The sequence below is a fragment of the Thamnophis elegans genome, chromosome 4 (genome assembly GCF_009769535.1).
Source record: "Thamnophis elegans isolate rThaEle1 chromosome 4, rThaEle1.pri, whole genome shotgun sequence".
NCBI lineage: Eukaryota > Metazoa > Chordata > Lepidosauria > Squamata > Colubridae > Thamnophis > Thamnophis elegans.
The window spans coordinates 87,921,698-87,938,874 of NC_045544.1; the positions used below are offsets into that span (position 1 = coordinate 87,921,698).

At 34.7% G+C, this 17,177-nt stretch overlaps 1 protein-coding gene across 2 annotated transcripts in view; it reads left to right on the forward strand.

The window, feature by feature from the left end:
* The window catches only part of EPRS1 (glutamyl-prolyl-tRNA synthetase 1), a 42,874-nt gene extending 25,697 nt beyond the window's left edge, over positions 1 to 17,177 (forward strand). For both annotated transcript variants that reach the window (XM_032215470.1, XM_032215471.1), the window contains 14 exons: positions 252 to 485; positions 2,469 to 2,737; positions 4,360 to 4,411; positions 5,508 to 5,717; positions 6,052 to 6,124; positions 6,839 to 6,918; positions 9,288 to 9,389; positions 10,342 to 10,497; positions 10,583 to 10,780; positions 11,926 to 12,099; positions 12,524 to 12,684; positions 13,742 to 13,820; positions 16,276 to 16,340; positions 16,813 to 17,177. In XM_032215470.1, the coding sequence (XP_032071361.1) occupies positions 252 to 485; positions 2,469 to 2,737; positions 4,360 to 4,411; positions 5,508 to 5,717; positions 6,052 to 6,124; positions 6,839 to 6,918; positions 9,288 to 9,389; positions 10,342 to 10,497; positions 10,583 to 10,780; positions 11,926 to 12,099; positions 12,524 to 12,684; positions 13,742 to 13,820; positions 16,276 to 16,340; positions 16,813 to 16,963 (2,004 nt within the window). In that variant the 3' untranslated portion in view covers positions 16,964 to 17,177. The remainder of the gene's footprint in view (positions 1 to 251; positions 486 to 2,468; positions 2,738 to 4,359; positions 4,412 to 5,507; positions 5,718 to 6,051; positions 6,125 to 6,838; positions 6,919 to 9,287; positions 9,390 to 10,341; positions 10,498 to 10,582; positions 10,781 to 11,925; positions 12,100 to 12,523; positions 12,685 to 13,741; positions 13,821 to 16,275; positions 16,341 to 16,812) is intronic.

The window sequence follows — 17,177 nt, forward strand, 5'->3', positions numbered from 1 at the left end:
TTTTTTTGACATAGTTTACAAAATTTTAATTTGCATAAATTAAATTGCATAAATCTATTTCAACAAATACATTTCATTTGTGTGCAACACATCTTTTGCATAAAATAGTACAGTATGTTACTAAGATGCCGAAGAACATATTGTTTATTTCATAATAACAGAATTGTAAATAAAAGAAAATATGCAGGTAGTTTTTACTACTACGTACTTTACTACTACTTACTTGCTCTTTCTTGACAATACTCATGCAGGATAAAGTAGATGAAGCTGTCAAACTGCTCCTTTCCTTAAAAGCAGAATATAAAGAAAAGACTGGCCAGGACTATAAACCAGGACAGCCAGCTTCAGCTCAGACATCTGTCTTAAAACACCCAAAAAACACAGAAACCAGTAGTCCTGGCTCTCCAGAAGCACAAGTTCTCTTTAACCAGGTTGCTCTCCAAGGAGAAGAGGTTCGGAAGTTAAAATTGGAGAAGGCAGAAAAGGTAATTCTACTAATTAACAGTTTCATATACTTGAAGGGATCCTGGAATAAGTATTACATTCATTTTTATTCTTTGCTATCATCCTATTCTTTGAAAATAAGTTGTTCTCTCATTAAGTGTTGCATGTTCTAACCATTCTGAAATTACTTCAACAACATTTGCAAATTGCTTTAGCAAAATCAGTAATATTGGCAACTTATAAAAAAAACCTTCCAATTTTCTCTGAAGGTTCATCTGGGAACCATCACTTCTCACCAAAACAGCTGGTCCTTACATACAGAACAAAACTTAAATAATTATTTTTCTACTCTTTGACTAGTTCATTTTTACTGTGTGGTAAATTAGCTGTATCATTCAGAAACATGCCACATTTTAAAAAAAGAATCTTAACCTTTTTTTCAAGATCTTGTCCAGTATTTTGTTAGGATTTATCTGTTCAGCAAATGTACATACGTTTTTTGCCATCAAATACAATATAAAGCAAAACATCTGGATAATTTTTCTAAGGAGTTTACAGTATCATTTTTATTGTGGCAAGCAATATGGGCAGAATGAAAAATGTCTTTTAAAAAAAATATTTAATTTTTAAGACATTTTGTACTTTCCATGCTCTAAAAGGTATTTGAATACATTGCATACAAAACATAAAAGATTAAACTATATTAAAGCATATTAAACTACATTGACAGCAGATACTCTGGTGGCCACAAGGAGGGAAGTTATATATCATCAATTTTCAAATGGCAAGCTAATAAAAATAGCTTTAGGCATACTTAAATTGAAATAGAATAGCACCATCAAGATGAGGATTTTTCAATCTTGGCAACTTTAAGTTTTAACTCAATCCAAAAATTTAAAATTGAAGCCCATACAACTATATGTTGCCAAGGTTGAGATATACTATCTAGATTAGCATAGGCTTACCTCTCTCGTAATCCTCAACGTACAACCTTTTTTTAGTGGCCATTTGAAGTTATAATGGCACTGAAAAAGTGACATGACCAGTTTTCTCAAGACCATTGCAGCATCCCCAGGGTCATGTGATCAAAATTCAAATGCTTGGCATGCATTTACAGTATGACAGTTGCACTGTCCTGAGGTCATGTGATCTTTGCAGATGGCTTCCGACAAGCAAATTCACTGGAGGAAGCCAGATTTGTTAATGATCAAACAATTCACTTAACAACCACAGTGATTCATTTGACAACTCTGCCAATAAAATGGGGCAAAACTCATTTAATGGCTGTCTTGCTTAGCAACATAAATTTTAGACTTAGTTGTAGTTGTAAGTCAAGGGCTACCTGCATAATCACTGATTGGCTGCATCTGTTTAAAATGTCAAGAAAAACTGCTTAAACATTTGGGTATGTTTGGTTTGCTTCTTTATTTCATTAGATTTAAGCATAGCCCAACTTCAGATGAATTCTGGGCACCTCAAAATTTAAACAGAAATAACAACATATAAAATGCATGAAATGCATAAAATGCAAAATAAAGGATTCAGAGCCTGTCTGGATAACGACCCATATTCACAAAAAAACACATCGTAACAAGACAGCTGCATCCATCTTACTCCATAGCTGGTTGGGTGCAATTCTAACAATGAATAATGCTTACTGCCTGCCTATAGAATACCAAAAATTTATTTGCAACTCTGTAAGCAAAAAGGATTTTTTTAAATTGAGATCTTTTATATTTTTACTTGAGGTAGGAATTTAAGAATGGGCAAAGATTTTCATTCCTTCTGCTCACTCAGTGTTTCAGGTTTCTCTTGTTAAGATGCAATAACTAACAATGCTTTTCTACATAAGAACCCCCCAAAATCCATGTCTCTTTAAGTTCACTGCATCTCCTTTATTCACGCTTTTGTTCTATACTTACAATATCAATTATAGTAATATATTACATATTTGATGCAACTAATTGCCTTCTTGGTTTCTCTTTTATTGGCTATAATTCTATGGGAATGTTGCCTTTCCAAAGGATAAAATTGATACTGCAGTACAAAAACTACTTCAGCTGAAAGCTCAGTACAAGCTGTTAACAGGAGTGGAATACAAACCAGTTTCTACAACTGGTGCAGAAGATAAAGACAAGAAGAAGAAGGAGAAGGAGAACAAATCTGAAAAGCAAAATAAGCAACAAAAACAGAATGAGGGACAGAAGAAAGGAATGCAGAAAGATCAAGGAAGTAATTACAATCTGTCTTCTGATGGACCAGGGGATGGTCAAGGCCCTAAGAAACAAACAAGGTAAAAATCTTAAGATATAAGATAAGATATAATACAAACGTTGTGATAAACAGAAGAGCTAATTTTCAAATAATTACATGGAATAGCTTGATTTTACAGCTATTTTGTAATTTTAATATCTGTGGACTTCAATTTTAAACTTTTTGATTAAGTTAGAATGCAGTACTGTGGCTACTTCTGCTGCCTGCTGGCTGCCTGCAATTTGGCAGTTCGAATCTCACCAGGCTCAAGGCTGACTCAGCCTTCTGAGGTGGGTAAAATGAGGACCCAGATTGTTGGTGGCAATAGGCTGGCTCTGTGAACTGCTTAGAGAGGGCTATAAAAGCACAGTGTAGCGGTATATTTCTAAGTGCTATTGCTGTTTCTAATATGTTGCTTCTACAGCTGTCAAGGCAATTTATGTTATTTACATACGTATATATTACTTATAAAATTTGATATAATTTAGCTCCAACGGCTCTGTTAGCCTGTAAAAATTAAGATTTTACCATGCATACAAAGATGATATGTATGCAGTAGTGCTTTTCATAATAACATACTATATATAGCAGGGACTTTTTTCTGTCCTTCAATTATAATTGAACAATTTTAACTACTGTATTTTTTGGAGTTTAAGACACACCTTTTTCCCCTCAAAAAAGAGGCTGAAAATCTGGTTGCATCTTATACACTGAATACATCATTTTTTGCCTCCCGAAACCCCGCCCCTTCTCCAAAAATAGCCATGCGGAGCCTGTAGAAGGCTTTCAGAGAGCTCCTGGGGGCTGGAGAAGGCAGAAATGAGTGAAAAACGGGCCATTTTTTGCTCAATTTTGCCCCTCCCCCCCCCCGCCGGAGAACTCTGCAAGTTGCCTAAAGGCTATTCATGCCTTTAAAAAAAAACAAAAAAAAATGCCTATTTTTGGGAGGTTTGCAGAGTGCAAAACCTTTTTTTTAAATTTGCCTCTTCAAAACCTTGGTACGTTTTATACTCCGAAAAATATGGTATATTGTATCTGTTTAAAATTTATTCAGTACCAGCTATTTCTTTGATCATGTGTAAAATGTGATATAATCTCACCTTTGATAACAAACATGAAAGAAGAGAAAGTAATAAAGACATTATTATGCTTGAAGTGATAATGCTTCATAAAAGAACTTTACAACTGAAAGATTTTAAGAAACATTTAAGGAAATTATGGGAAGCTGACAAAGAGATACCCCGCCCCCAATAGAAATGAGCCATTTTCTGGAAATTATGATGGCAAATCCAGAATTTTCAGAATATTTAGATTTCAAAAACAAATTATATATCTCAAGTATATGAAAAATATGTTGGCAAAACCCAGAGATATCAAAATATTTTGTCTTTTTAAAATAAACTGTTGTATCTAAATATAGACATATAATATGATTTAATCCACTCTTAGTACTGAAGCTCAGGAATAAATATTTATTTTCTATTTTTAATATGGTTGTTGCAATAAAAACTATACATTAAAATTTTATTTTTTGTTTCTGAATTATGTACTGAATATGCAATTTAATTTTTTGTGGTAAAATATTAAAACAAATAAACTATTGCTTTATTAATTCAGCAATTATTAACCAAAATGTATTAATTTATTCTCTCCTTTCTACAGATTGGGTCTAGAAGCTAAGAAGGAAGAAAATCTAGCTGAATGGTATTCTCAGGCAAGTATATCTCAAATGGACATATTTTTCCTCAAAGTGGCTTGCTTGCAACAACTTAGTAATTGGCATTATGTAAATTATATTATTAAAATACCAACATTCTCAAATTCTCAGTATATTTTAATGATTAAATCTATAAATCAGATTCAGAGTTCATTACTGAAGTACTGGTAATAGAAAATAGTTAATTTCTGTGAATTATTGTTCAAAATGAAAAAAACTGAAAGAAAACCCAATATGAGAAGGGCTACAGTATTGAAATGGAAGTGAATGCAAAATTATTGCAGTTGTTTATTCATAGCTACTCATTTCCCAAAACACGACCCTATGTGCCATACAATGAAATAATAAATGTAAAAAGAGGCAATATATTTTATAAAAATATAAAATTCCTATTAAAATGGAATTTATGAAAACAAATAGACCAATCCTAAACAAAAGGGGAATAAGAATGACCACCTAGCAATGGTGCCATCATATCTCTAGTTCCCTGGGAGTTGTGTCCCTGATTACACAATCAGGTGTTGAAGGACTTCTGAAATATCAAAAGGGATGAAGCTATTCTAATTTGGGGGAAAAGAATGTTCCATAAGGTGGTGGCAGAAAAGACATGTCTCCTATAACCCACAAATGAAAATCTGTAACTGGTATTTGCAACACATCTGCCACACCTGGTGGGATGATGTTACCAGGGATAGGGTTGTTGTTTTTTTTTAATATAGGGAATACTTTTTATAGGGAATTTGGATAGTACATTTCTGATAAAAGTTATTTCAACCTAACACACAATTTTCTTGAAATCAGAGGGCTACATTTAATTCTAATACTGATTCAGTTGTATTCACAACCAAAATAAATGTATGTATTACATGTACATTATTTATACTCCACTACTATGTGACTTGGCATTTTACAGAAAATATTGACAGTTTCTATTAGAAGACTGTTTTAGAAGAAGCCCCTCTATCTGGGTACTTCTGTCTTTTTTCACTGTAATATTTCTTATTTATTTCATTCCACTATTTTATTGAACATTTATTCTTCTGCGTACCCAGCAACATTATCCATGACCAAAGCATATTTATTTTAAATGAAGGTAATTACTAAATCAGAGATGATTGAATACTACGACGTGAGTGGCTGCTACATCCTCCGTCCATGGGCTTTTTCAGTATGGGAAGGTATCAAGGACTTTTTTGATAGTGAAATAAAAAAACTTGGAGTGGAAAACTGCTACTTCCCCATGTTTGTATCTCAAGCTGCACTGGAAAAAGAGAAGACGCACATTGCAGATTTTGCTCCAGAGGTAAATTTAAATATTATATTAATTTCATCTTTGCTATGAATATGCTGCAAAGATTTCAAAAAACTAGCTCCAAATTTGTGACCAGCAAAAAGTAGCCATGTGTATTTAGAGGAGCTGGGCATTGAATTATGTATGTTTCAATACTTATATATCTAACTTATCAGTTAATCAGTATAAAAGCAATAGTATAGGAATATACTATAAAAGCAATATATCTTTTTATAGCAGCATTAATTAAATTGTACTTCCCATATATTTAAAAATACTTTGTGTGTACATATGTGTGTATATAAACAAAATGTTTGTAAAAAACAAAACATTCTGTGGTTTTTAGGTTGCCTGGGTTACAAAGTCTGGCAAAACAGAGCTGGCAGAACCAATTGCTGTACGTCCTACTAGTGAAACAGGTAACAATGAATGGTGTAAAATGAAGTAGAAAAACTTTAGATTTCCCCTTAATGTGGTGCTACTGTAGGCTAGTGTCAACGGATTTTGAAACAAGAATGGATTCAAACTAGGAGCAATCAGAGTGTTGCTAAGAAGCATACCATGTCAAGAAAAGGGGATGGAAAATATGGATTGGTTTTTAATTGAGGTAAATTTGAGATAAAATCCACTTAAATCATATAAATCTATTAGAAGTATAATTATATTTGGATTATAAAATTGTACTGCCCATTTTCCTACTTTTACAAATTCTGGGTGACAATATACAGCTTAAAAAATTAAATAAGGTGTTAAAACAATAAATACTAAACCAGATCAGGAGAGCAGCAACATCACCTTAACCAAAGGAATGCCTGAGAAAGTAGAGATGTATGAAACTGACCTCTAAACTTACAAGCCTTAACTCCAGCTGTATTCAAATAGGAAAGACATTCTGCAATTGGGGCAGTTGTATTAGCAAGGTCTTTTTTGGAATGTCACATGACAGATGCAGCACACTTAGGAGGGCACCTCTACTAGATCTTATTTGATGACATGCACTGAGAGAACAGACCCTTACTCTATTACTGATATCATTGAAAATCAACTTAATTTCAAAACAAATAACAGATTATGTTGCACTCTTATGTTGCACTCTTTTAAAAAATATTATCTTCTATGTTTTTTATTTGTAGTAATGTATCCTGCATATGCAAAATGGATTCAGTCACACAGAGATCTTCCAATCAAGCTTAATCAGTGGTGCAATGTTGTAGTAAGTAGAGGTTTTTACAGAATATGTATTATTATTTGCTAGTTAACTAGTAATTGTTGCTCCTGTCTCTCATTACGGTGTGGTAAAATCTTGATTTTCCAGTTGCACTGGAGCAGTATAGTCAAACTATCTAGCTTGACCTTCCCCAACAAACTGGATAGTCTGGCCTTGCCAAGACATGGACTTGCTACCATTACCAGCCGAAAGAGCCTGAATGAGTCCTCCCAGAACTTAATTGGAACCCAACCACCCAGGCTGGTATACATGGCTCACCTGAACAGTCCCGCATAAAACTGGCCTAATTGATCCAGACCCATTCTATCTTCTTATATGCCAATGTTAGGTTATATATCGCAGATGTGTCCAAATTGACCTATTTGGTCACATTCTTTTGTCTTAAGGGATACAATGTCTTCTATAGACAGCTTATTTGGCCATAACTGGGCCCTTTTGCTGACATGGCTGTGTTTATAGTCAGCCAAGTTGAGCATCTTGTTCCACGAACTCGTAGGAAGGGTTACCTGGGCAGGTAAATGAGAGAAGAGAATGAGAAAAGATAGGCAGAGGACATAATGTTCCAAAAATATAATGCATCAGATTATGAACAGCAGATATATAGTACATAAGCCACAAAAATTGTAACCTCTGTCATTAAATATCTGGCAATCAGTATTAATGCAGTTTTAATGAAGAAAAAAACTTAAATATAGAAGTCAGTGTTAAGATCTTAAAAGCAGCCATTGTCAGGGTTCCAAGTAACATCCCCAACCAAGTAAGACTCCGAGGCAGACATTCCCTCAATGTTCCATTTTCTTAGAGATGTCATATTGGCACATCTGGGAAAACCCGAATCTGAAAACCCCAGGTTTTCCCCACCCAAAGGAAAGTCAAAATCCCTTCCCCTGAACCCATCACTTGGTCCAATCAATCCACCGTCCCAACTGGAGATATTCCCCAGTCACACCTCTTCAGGTGTAGGGTGAACGTCCTTGACTCCCAGAGAAAAGAATGTTGTTATAGCTATACAAAATATATCTACCACTCCATGCAAACCCCCTCTCCCATTTCCCATAGCAGGCCTGTGCACTAAATGTGGGAGCCCTGAAGATCTAAAGAGAAAAAGGGCCTCCAGGGCTGACAGGCTGCCCCCCCTCAACCGAAGAGTGTGTCCTGAATGAGAGGAGCATAGGAGGTTAATTCAGTCAGTCCCTAAACCACCTCGATAGAAGAAACATCTTAGATAAAAGCTGGACTCATATCTCAATAATTGCCAAACAGGCATTCCTCCATGACGGCACCAACATTAAACCCTTAAAGGGCACTCAAAGCTTTTGTCTCACAGCAGAAGGCAGGAGTAGTTCCTCAAGTGGGCAACAGCATGGTAGAACTTTAGCTATCAGTTTGAGCCCTTTGAGCCCTCAAACATCTACAGGAACCCATGTCAGGCTTCATATATTCCTGGTGGGAATCCCCAAATGGAAACTTAGCTGTTCTCTTTGGATTCCACCATAGCACCGCTGTCAAAATCGCAGCATCACATTGGTGTCACATGACATATTGTGCTGTTTTTTCCTCTTCATGGAACGATGGGCGTGGCCTGCACGTGACACATTCAGTTGGCGGCCGCCAGTTTGACACCCTGCACTATAATTTCAATTTTTTTTTGAGAGGCATCCCTATACAGATTGTTCTCAACTTACGACCACAGTTGAGCCCAAACTTTCTGTTGCTAAGCCAGGCAGTTGTTAAGTGAGTAACCCATTAAGGAACCTATTTTGCAATTTTTTTTGCATCAGCTGTTAAGCAAATCACTTCAATTGTTAAGTGAGTCATTCAGTCATTAAACAAATCTGACTTTTTCCATTGACTTCATGTCTGAAGCTGGCTGGGAAAATTGCAAGTGGTGATTACATAAGCCCGGGACCGTGCATCTGTCATCAATAAGTACCAGTTACAAAACACACAAATTTTAATCACAGGTCCACAGGGATGCTGCAATGGTCATAAATGTGAAAAATGGTCATGTCACTTTTAAGTGCTGTTGTATTGAGTTACTAAACATTGACTTGAACAGTCACTAAATGAATTGTTGTAAGTTGAAGACTACCATTATAGACTATTAGTCTGACGGGAGGGAACTAATACATGACTGAAGGTAATGATAAATGAACGTAATATATTGTTCCAGTGATGCAGATCATTCCCTTTTAAATAGGTTTTTTCACAGTATGTGAGTAAAACTGTAGATCCCTAAATTTCTTAAATCATAACTTATCATCAGAGACAATAGTGTCTTTAAAAGTGAATGTATTGATGAAGATTATGATTTGAACAAAGACTTGTTTTTGTTTTTATTAAATTGCTTGAAGCGCTGGGAGTTCAAGCATCCACAACCATTTTTGCGTACTCGTGAATTCCTGTGGCAAGAAGGACACACGGCATTCTCTACTTACGAAGAAGCAGCTGAAGAGGTACCACATGCCAAATAATTTTTAAAAAGCATTGCTTAACCTTTCAACATCCCAAAGCTGCTTTTTCAAGAGGCAACTGGACTTTCTTGTTTTTCTTTGAAGGCATTTTGCTTCTTATCCAAGAAACTTCTTCAGCTCTGACGAATCTTCTTGGATGAGAAGTGAAATGTCTTTAAAGAAAAACAAGAAAGTCCAGTTGCCTCTTGAAAAAGCACCTTTGGGACAACCATGACCTGAGAATCTCCATAGACATTTAACATTTCAAGACTTTCAAATGATAAATCCGAAATATTTGCCTAAATATTGCACTACTATTTTATACATAGAACAAACATTTTTAAGTTTTGCATGTATACTTGTTTGTTTATGAGGGTGAAGTTATATGTCTACATAATATGTTGGAATGGACAGCTGCAACAGACTTACCATCAACATCATCACCCTAAAAAACAGCGATCTCCAGGAAGCTTCTCTGATAAGTGCATTTGCAGAAACAGCACAGTTCACAAAAATGCCACCATTAATGAATCTAATTATATTTTCCTGTTGTATGCTGTGAGGTTTATAGTAATATATTTGATTTCTATAGTTTGCTACTTGCTCTTCTGGGTGCTTGTAAATCAATATATTTTAAAACGATTTTATGAAAGATGTAAATCTTGTAGGAGCAGTACAAATGCAAAGTTAAACAAAAATCACATTTAGTTTAGGCATTGAACTATCAAGTTGAAGAATAACTGAACATTTATTTTCAAAAATCTGCATTATTCATTGTGATTCTAGTTATTACTTCAATTTAAACCTACAATTAATGTTATAATCTTAATCAGAACAAGTAGGTTTGTATCTGATTGAGCATTCTTGGCTTATAGGACACTATCATATATTAAAATCCTTTCCGTATAGTATATATTTAGAAAATTAAATAGTTTCTAACTTTTTTGCTTGCTAGGTATTGCAGATTCTTGATCTATATGCTCGTGTATATGAAGAACTACTTGCAATTCCTGTTGTGAAAGGAAGAAAGACAGAAAAGGAAAAGTTTGCAGGTGGAGACTATACCACAACAGTTGAGGCATTTATATCTGCAAGTGGGAGAGCTATCCAGGTACAGTACCAAATTTGTTGTTTACCATATATTCATGCATAGAGGTTTACTAAATAGTTTTTTATTTTCTTGTATTGTATTTTAGGGAGCAACTTCTCATCACTTGGGACAGAATTTTTCAAAGATGTTTGAAATTGTCTTTGAAGATCCCAGAGTACCAGGAGAGAAACAATTTGCTTATCAAAATTCTTGGGGCATTACAACCCGTACCATTGGTGTTATGACCATGATTCATGGAGATAACATGGGTTTGGTGCTGCCACCTAGAGTAGCATGTTTTCAGGTAAGTTTTAAAAAACACCTCTTTGATGCACATAGGATGGCGTTTTCCTTTTTTCCTTGGCATTTTGTAGAAAGGGCAATGTAGACAAACTAAATTGAAGCCATAGTTGACTAATTCTGAAGTCCCAATTACTTTAGCTGTAGTTACTTGTCCTGTAAATTTTAGAGAATCTTAAACTTCCATAATTAAGTCTCACTTATATTTGGGTTCAATCCTTCAACAATTGGCAATTAAATTTAGCTAGGGAAAGCTGTTTTCATAGAGGGCTACAGGGGCAATGTTCTATCTGGTACCACAAGGGGGCAAAGAAGGCCACGTACCATGTGTGGTGCCATCATCTTTGTGTTGCTGTGGCTGCAGGGAAAAGTGCAAGTAGATGCAACTATTTGCGTTGCTATTACATTCTGAGGTTTTGAATAGACAAGTAGAAAAAAGGGGCTGAGGTAGAGATTTAGATTTTATATAAAAATAATCCTGATGTTCTATTGCCTTTCTCAGCAAATTGGTGTGATTGCAATACTTCACTGTTGTTTGTTTACTTGTTTTTATATGCTTTAATAAATATGTGCAGGCACAAAGTTAAGTTGGAATCAAGTATTAGCATGAGAAAAAACATTTAAAAGGTTCTAGTAGTAGAAAAAGTTGTTCAGTAATGTACTAGACTCTAAGTATGAAAGTAAAGAATGCTAAATTATATATTTGCAATGCTTTCTCTTTGAGAAAGGTAGAAATTATGAAAGAAAGATATCATTAATGAAGGAAGACTGCATGGGCCAAACAGCATGACATAGTAAAACATTGGCAACATATTTTAATTTTTGTATCCCTTTCCTTTGAATCAAATAGTTTGAGTAATTTTCCAAAGTTTTTGGATTGTCTTCTTTAAAAATTATAAAATAAAAATCCATCCTGCACATTTCATAGCTGTATATTATAATCCTCGCAAGTAGTACATTAATTAATGAAACTTTGCAAATCTTTGGGAAACATAAAATTGTATATCTGGGACATCTTTCCTGAAGCAGATGCATATATTTTCCAGGGTCATGCAGCTTTTTTAGGAACTTATACATGCAGCTGCACAACAGCTTCATTTAGTGAGGCTTTCTTCTGTCTAGCTTTATAACTACTGGGTCCTTATTCAGGTGGTGATTATTCCTTGTGGTATCACTAATTCCCTTCTGGAAGAAGAGAAAGAAGCTTTACTGACAAAATGCAATGAATATTGTAAGAGATTGCGCATGGCTAATATCCGTGTGCGAACTGACTTGAGAGAGAACTATTCACCTGGCTGGAAATTCAACCACTGGGAGCTTAAGGTAAATATTTTAATTCTGTTCTCTTCTTATTAATTCTTTATTAAAGGCTTTTTCACCTGTATAATTTGGTATTGGAAGTATATATATATATAAAATAAATGTAAAAATGTAAGATAAATGTAAAAATCAATACAAACTGATAAGTTGTACTTTATTTATGAGTACATGCTGCTATTTGGAGAGGAATCATCCATTCCTGAGTGTCTAAGGGATGAACATTTCCATCTGTCAAGAATTATTACCTCAGTGCTTAGTTTTGGAAAAAGTATTTTTTTTGCTATAGTCTAACTTTAGTGGAACAGATTCCTTAATATTGGCTGTTGAATTGAAGAACAATTTGCATAAAATGTTACATTTTAATAGATCTAAAATGGAGAGTCATCAGCATAACTCCAAAGAATGTTTGTGACTTTTTGACTTATAGGGTGTTCCAATCAGGCTTGAAGTGGGACCACGTGATATGAAGAATCATCAGTTTGTAGCTGTTAGAAGGGACACAGGAGAAAAGTTGACCTTTTCTGAAAATGAAGCAGTGAACCAACTCAGCCGTATTCTGGAAGAAATCCATCTTAATCTTTATAACAGGTGAGACTTGAGGATGGGGAAAAGTGAGTGTGATAGAATGGAGAGGATAAACACCCTCTGCAGTCCTATTACATGATTTCAAATACATATAAAATAAGCTTACAGTAATAAATGAAAGATAAGAACTAAACAAGGGCATCTGAATTCCAAACAAGATTAGCTTGCAGAAAACAGTGAGGCCACCTCTGAAATTTACACAGTCCAGATAAGAAGTAGAATGTTGTTTGGTTTTCCATACAGCTGGAGAGCCCACTGTTGGATAAATGCCATCATGGTGAGGATACACTCTGGGTCACAGACAAACAGCCTTCTTCAAGTCCAAGTCCAGAGAGCAGACATGCCCTGAAGGAATTTTAGCCCTTAGTTGTTCACAGCTTTGTATAACAGTACCTTAAGTCTGGAAGACTGACAGCCACTTTAATCTGTTTAGGACAGATATAATACATATATGTAGAAATACCCAATCAGCAGTATAGCAACTTAATCTATGCTGGTTGTATTAAGTACTTCTGAATGAGATTTGGTTACACTTTTATAAGGGACTCTCAAGTGAATTTAATATGTGGAAAAAGTTAAATGCATATTGAAGAGAATTTGAATATGACCTTTTTAATGTTTTAAACAACTTGATTTAGCACACTTATGCAAGTGTACTGAATCAGATTGTTTAAAACAATAAAAAGGTTTGTTACAGATCATCCTTGACTTATAACCACAATTGGGAGCGTAATTGCAGTCATAAGTTGTTATGGTCATGTCAAAGCACTCACGTGACTGGATCTTTATTTGACCATTTTTACATCAGTCATTAAGCAAACCACACAGTAATAAGTTCAAAATCACATGGTTGTTGTGAATTGTGTGGTCATTAAATGAATCTGTTTTATCACCGGCAATTTTTTTTTAACAAATTGCAGTTACACAACTGCAGGATGCTACAACTGATCATAAATGCAAGCACCTGTTTTGAGGCCATCATAACTTTGAACACACTGTAAGTAACTAGTCATAAATCACAGACAATCTGTAACTGGAATGAATGCTTGCTTTATTTTAGAGCTGCTGAAGATCTTAAGAGTCATATGGTGGTGGCCAATTCCATGGAAGAGTTTCAGAAAGAGCTTGATTCTGGAAAGGTAAATAATTTGCCATTGCACTGAGTCCCTTCCTATGCATTCTTAAAACCCAGTAAAGAGTAAATGCAGTAAAACATGCATTCATGAGATTTTTTTTTTAAAAAATGTAGCTGCTAGGATTCTGGAAGCTTTCTTGCTCCTGGAACAGAATACAAGAATTCTGAAATGCTCCATTTCCCTCAAACGACAAAGCTTTTCCCAGACAATGCTGTTGTGGAATGCAGCTTGCTTATTTAAACAGTGAAAACTGGAGTGGTGCAAAACTGTTTTAAGAATGGCTTGGTCCTGAAATAGAACTTGGAATGGCCATGTCTAATACACCTCAAAATTACTTCAAGTTGGAGGATTTACTTTACAAAACACCCCCTGGAACATCACTATGTCAGAAGGAAGTTTGGGAGGTCTGGAGAAAAACGAAGCATTCTGGAGTTTCCAGAATGTTCCAATCCTAGGGCAACAAGCCTTATGCATCTCTAATAAGGAACATTTGAGCCACATAAACTAGCTCAAGAATTGCAGACTATGCTTTCAATTATAAATCTGGATGAATGAATAATATAAATCTAGCAATGCAGACATTTTTTTTGCTTAGTTATTCATTTAAAAACATGTTCATCTATTAGCTTTAATTAATACAGCATCTGCAGTTAGCCATTCTAGGTGTTTTGTTTCAAGTGAGTTCTTGTTGAGCAGTTTCCTCACCAGACTGCTAATTCAGGAATACAGGACATCTCAGTGATATGGAGATGTTTCTCTTCTATCAGAGTGGCAATGGAGGTGAACTATGGCAAGTACTTATCAGAAAGATAACATAGGGATAGCAACTACTTTCATCCTCTCTCTTTTCAAAACATTTGTAAAGATAAATGCTGTCACCCCACCATTGGAGCACTTGCTGTCTTGCATTATCAGCAGAAAAAAAAAAAACCCAGCAAGTTGAATGTCTGATCAGACCCTGTAATGAGAATAATTGTAAAATAATTTAAAATGATATAATTAATGCATTCGGTTCATAGGACACAGTATTTACGTCAAGAATCCATTTCTATCTGATTTCAAAAGGCAAGAGGTTATTAAAACTGATATGGTAGTGCAATAAAATACTTTTTGCAGCAATAAAATATTGTTGGTTTATAGAAAGCAAAGTTTACTCCTTGGTTTACAGTAGGTTTATTATAAGGCACCACTTACCTATTTGGCAAAACATGTAAAATGTTTATTCCTTTAAAATAAAGAATATCCTTGATGCAGGTAGGTAGGTAGATAGGTAGATATGCATTCTTTCAATTTATAAGGAAATCTCAATTAGAATTCATTAGATATAATACAGATTTGGGAGGAAGTGCTGAAGAAGTGCAGGGAAGAATGGATAGTTTCATCCACTAGTTCAGGGGTCCTCAAGATTTATATTAATTGGAATGAGTCCTGGTCACAAAATGCAACTGAATTATTAGAGATTACAGATAGATCTCGACTTACAAACATGCATTAAGTTTGAAGTTACAATAACATTGAAAAAAGTGATTTATGACTGATTTCCACACGACTGTTGCACTGTCCCCATGGTCACATGATCAAAATTCAGATGCTCGGCAACTGATTCATATTTATGATGGTTGCAGTGTCATGAGGTCATGTGATCAACTTTTGCAGCCTTCTGACAAGTAAAATCAATGGAAAAGCCAGATTCACTTAACAACCATATCACTATCTTAGCAACTGTAATGATTTGCTTAACAACTATGGCAAGAAAGGTTGTAAAATGGGGCAAAATTCTTTTAGCGAATGTCTCACTTAGCAACATACATTTTGGGCTAATATACTGACCACAATGTATATCAGACTATTAAAAGTTACTGTAAGTATTTGCAAAGACTTTTTTTCATTGTTAAATAGAAAAGATAAAACTTGGTTGCCCTATCGCATCTGGAAAATGCACTGGAAATTTCTAAATTTTATTAGAATAGTATGGCTATCAAATTTTTGAAAACAGAACCAGAAATTAAAGCAGGAATTTTGCCTTTTATCCTCCATTATTTTGTTAAAATAAGGATGATCTCCACATTTGTCTTTTTACAATGTTTAGTTTTTTTTATTATAAAGATTAGATTCCCACCCCTAAATTCTGTGGTTTAATTTGTTGTTTTATGTGATTTTGCTAATAAGAGGTGCTTTTATGCATTCATTAAATGTGCATGTTAAAGTCTTACGAGACTTAAAGAAAACACTGAATAAATCTTAACAGTTGTCTATGTATGAATATACAAAGACAATTTATAAGCAAGTAGAGTCAGTGTGATTTCTTTTAAGATAGCTGGAGTTACTTTAGCTCTTTGGTATTGCAAATCTAAATAGAGAGCCACTAAAGCAATGGATATTATTACAATTTAATAAAATTTAAAAAGTAACTCTTGTTACATGATCTCTAAAATATTTGCATGTTCTCTTATTTCAGATAGTGCAGATTCCTTTCTGTGGAGAAATAGAATGTGAGGATTGGATCAAAAAAACAACTGCCAGGTAAGAGAGAAGGATGTGTTTTGTCGATGAGTAAAAGAGAAAGAGATTTTAGAATGTATATTTTTCAGTTATAATTTATTTTGTGTGTTAGGGTTTGAAAACCAGAAAGTAATTTTTGTAAAAACTTGCATGTGTGACTAATGTAATGAATTAACTTATGAAAAATATATTCGTATGAAACAAGGGTGACATGCTGTGTGTGCTGGTGAACAAAAGCGATGCCCTGCTGGATTGGAGCCTTAATCCATCTAGTCCAGCACTGTGTTCTCTTAGTGGCCAGCAAACTGCACAAAGAAGCCCAGAAATCTTCCAGCAGATGGCTTTCAGAGGCAGTTTCACATCTTTCAAGGCTAATAGAATGTATTTTTTTTAAATTAAAGATGTACTTAAAGACATTTGTAAGGTAAGCACTAACTAGATCATACCTGACAACTTCTAACTGACAAGTATAACCCCCTGCTTTCTGTTTCAGAGAACAAGATCTCGAACCTGGCGCTCCATCCATGGGAGCAAAAAGTCTTTGCATCCCCTTTAAACCACTTTGTGAACTTCAGAATGGAGCAAGATGTGTCTGTGACAAGAACCCTGCAAAGTTTTACACTCTCTTTGGACGCAGTTATTAAATTACTGTTGGAAATGATAATTTCCTTATATTTCAACTTAACTTTTTAAATTAAAGACCGAGATGTTTCCTGATACTATCCAGGTTTTTGTTGTTACTTTTTAAAATAGTAACTAACAAAGCCATAGAGAGTCATATCCTTTCAGTGCAACTAGCAGTATTGCATAAACCTTTCTGTATACAGTATCTCTATAATAAATAAGTATTGTCATCTA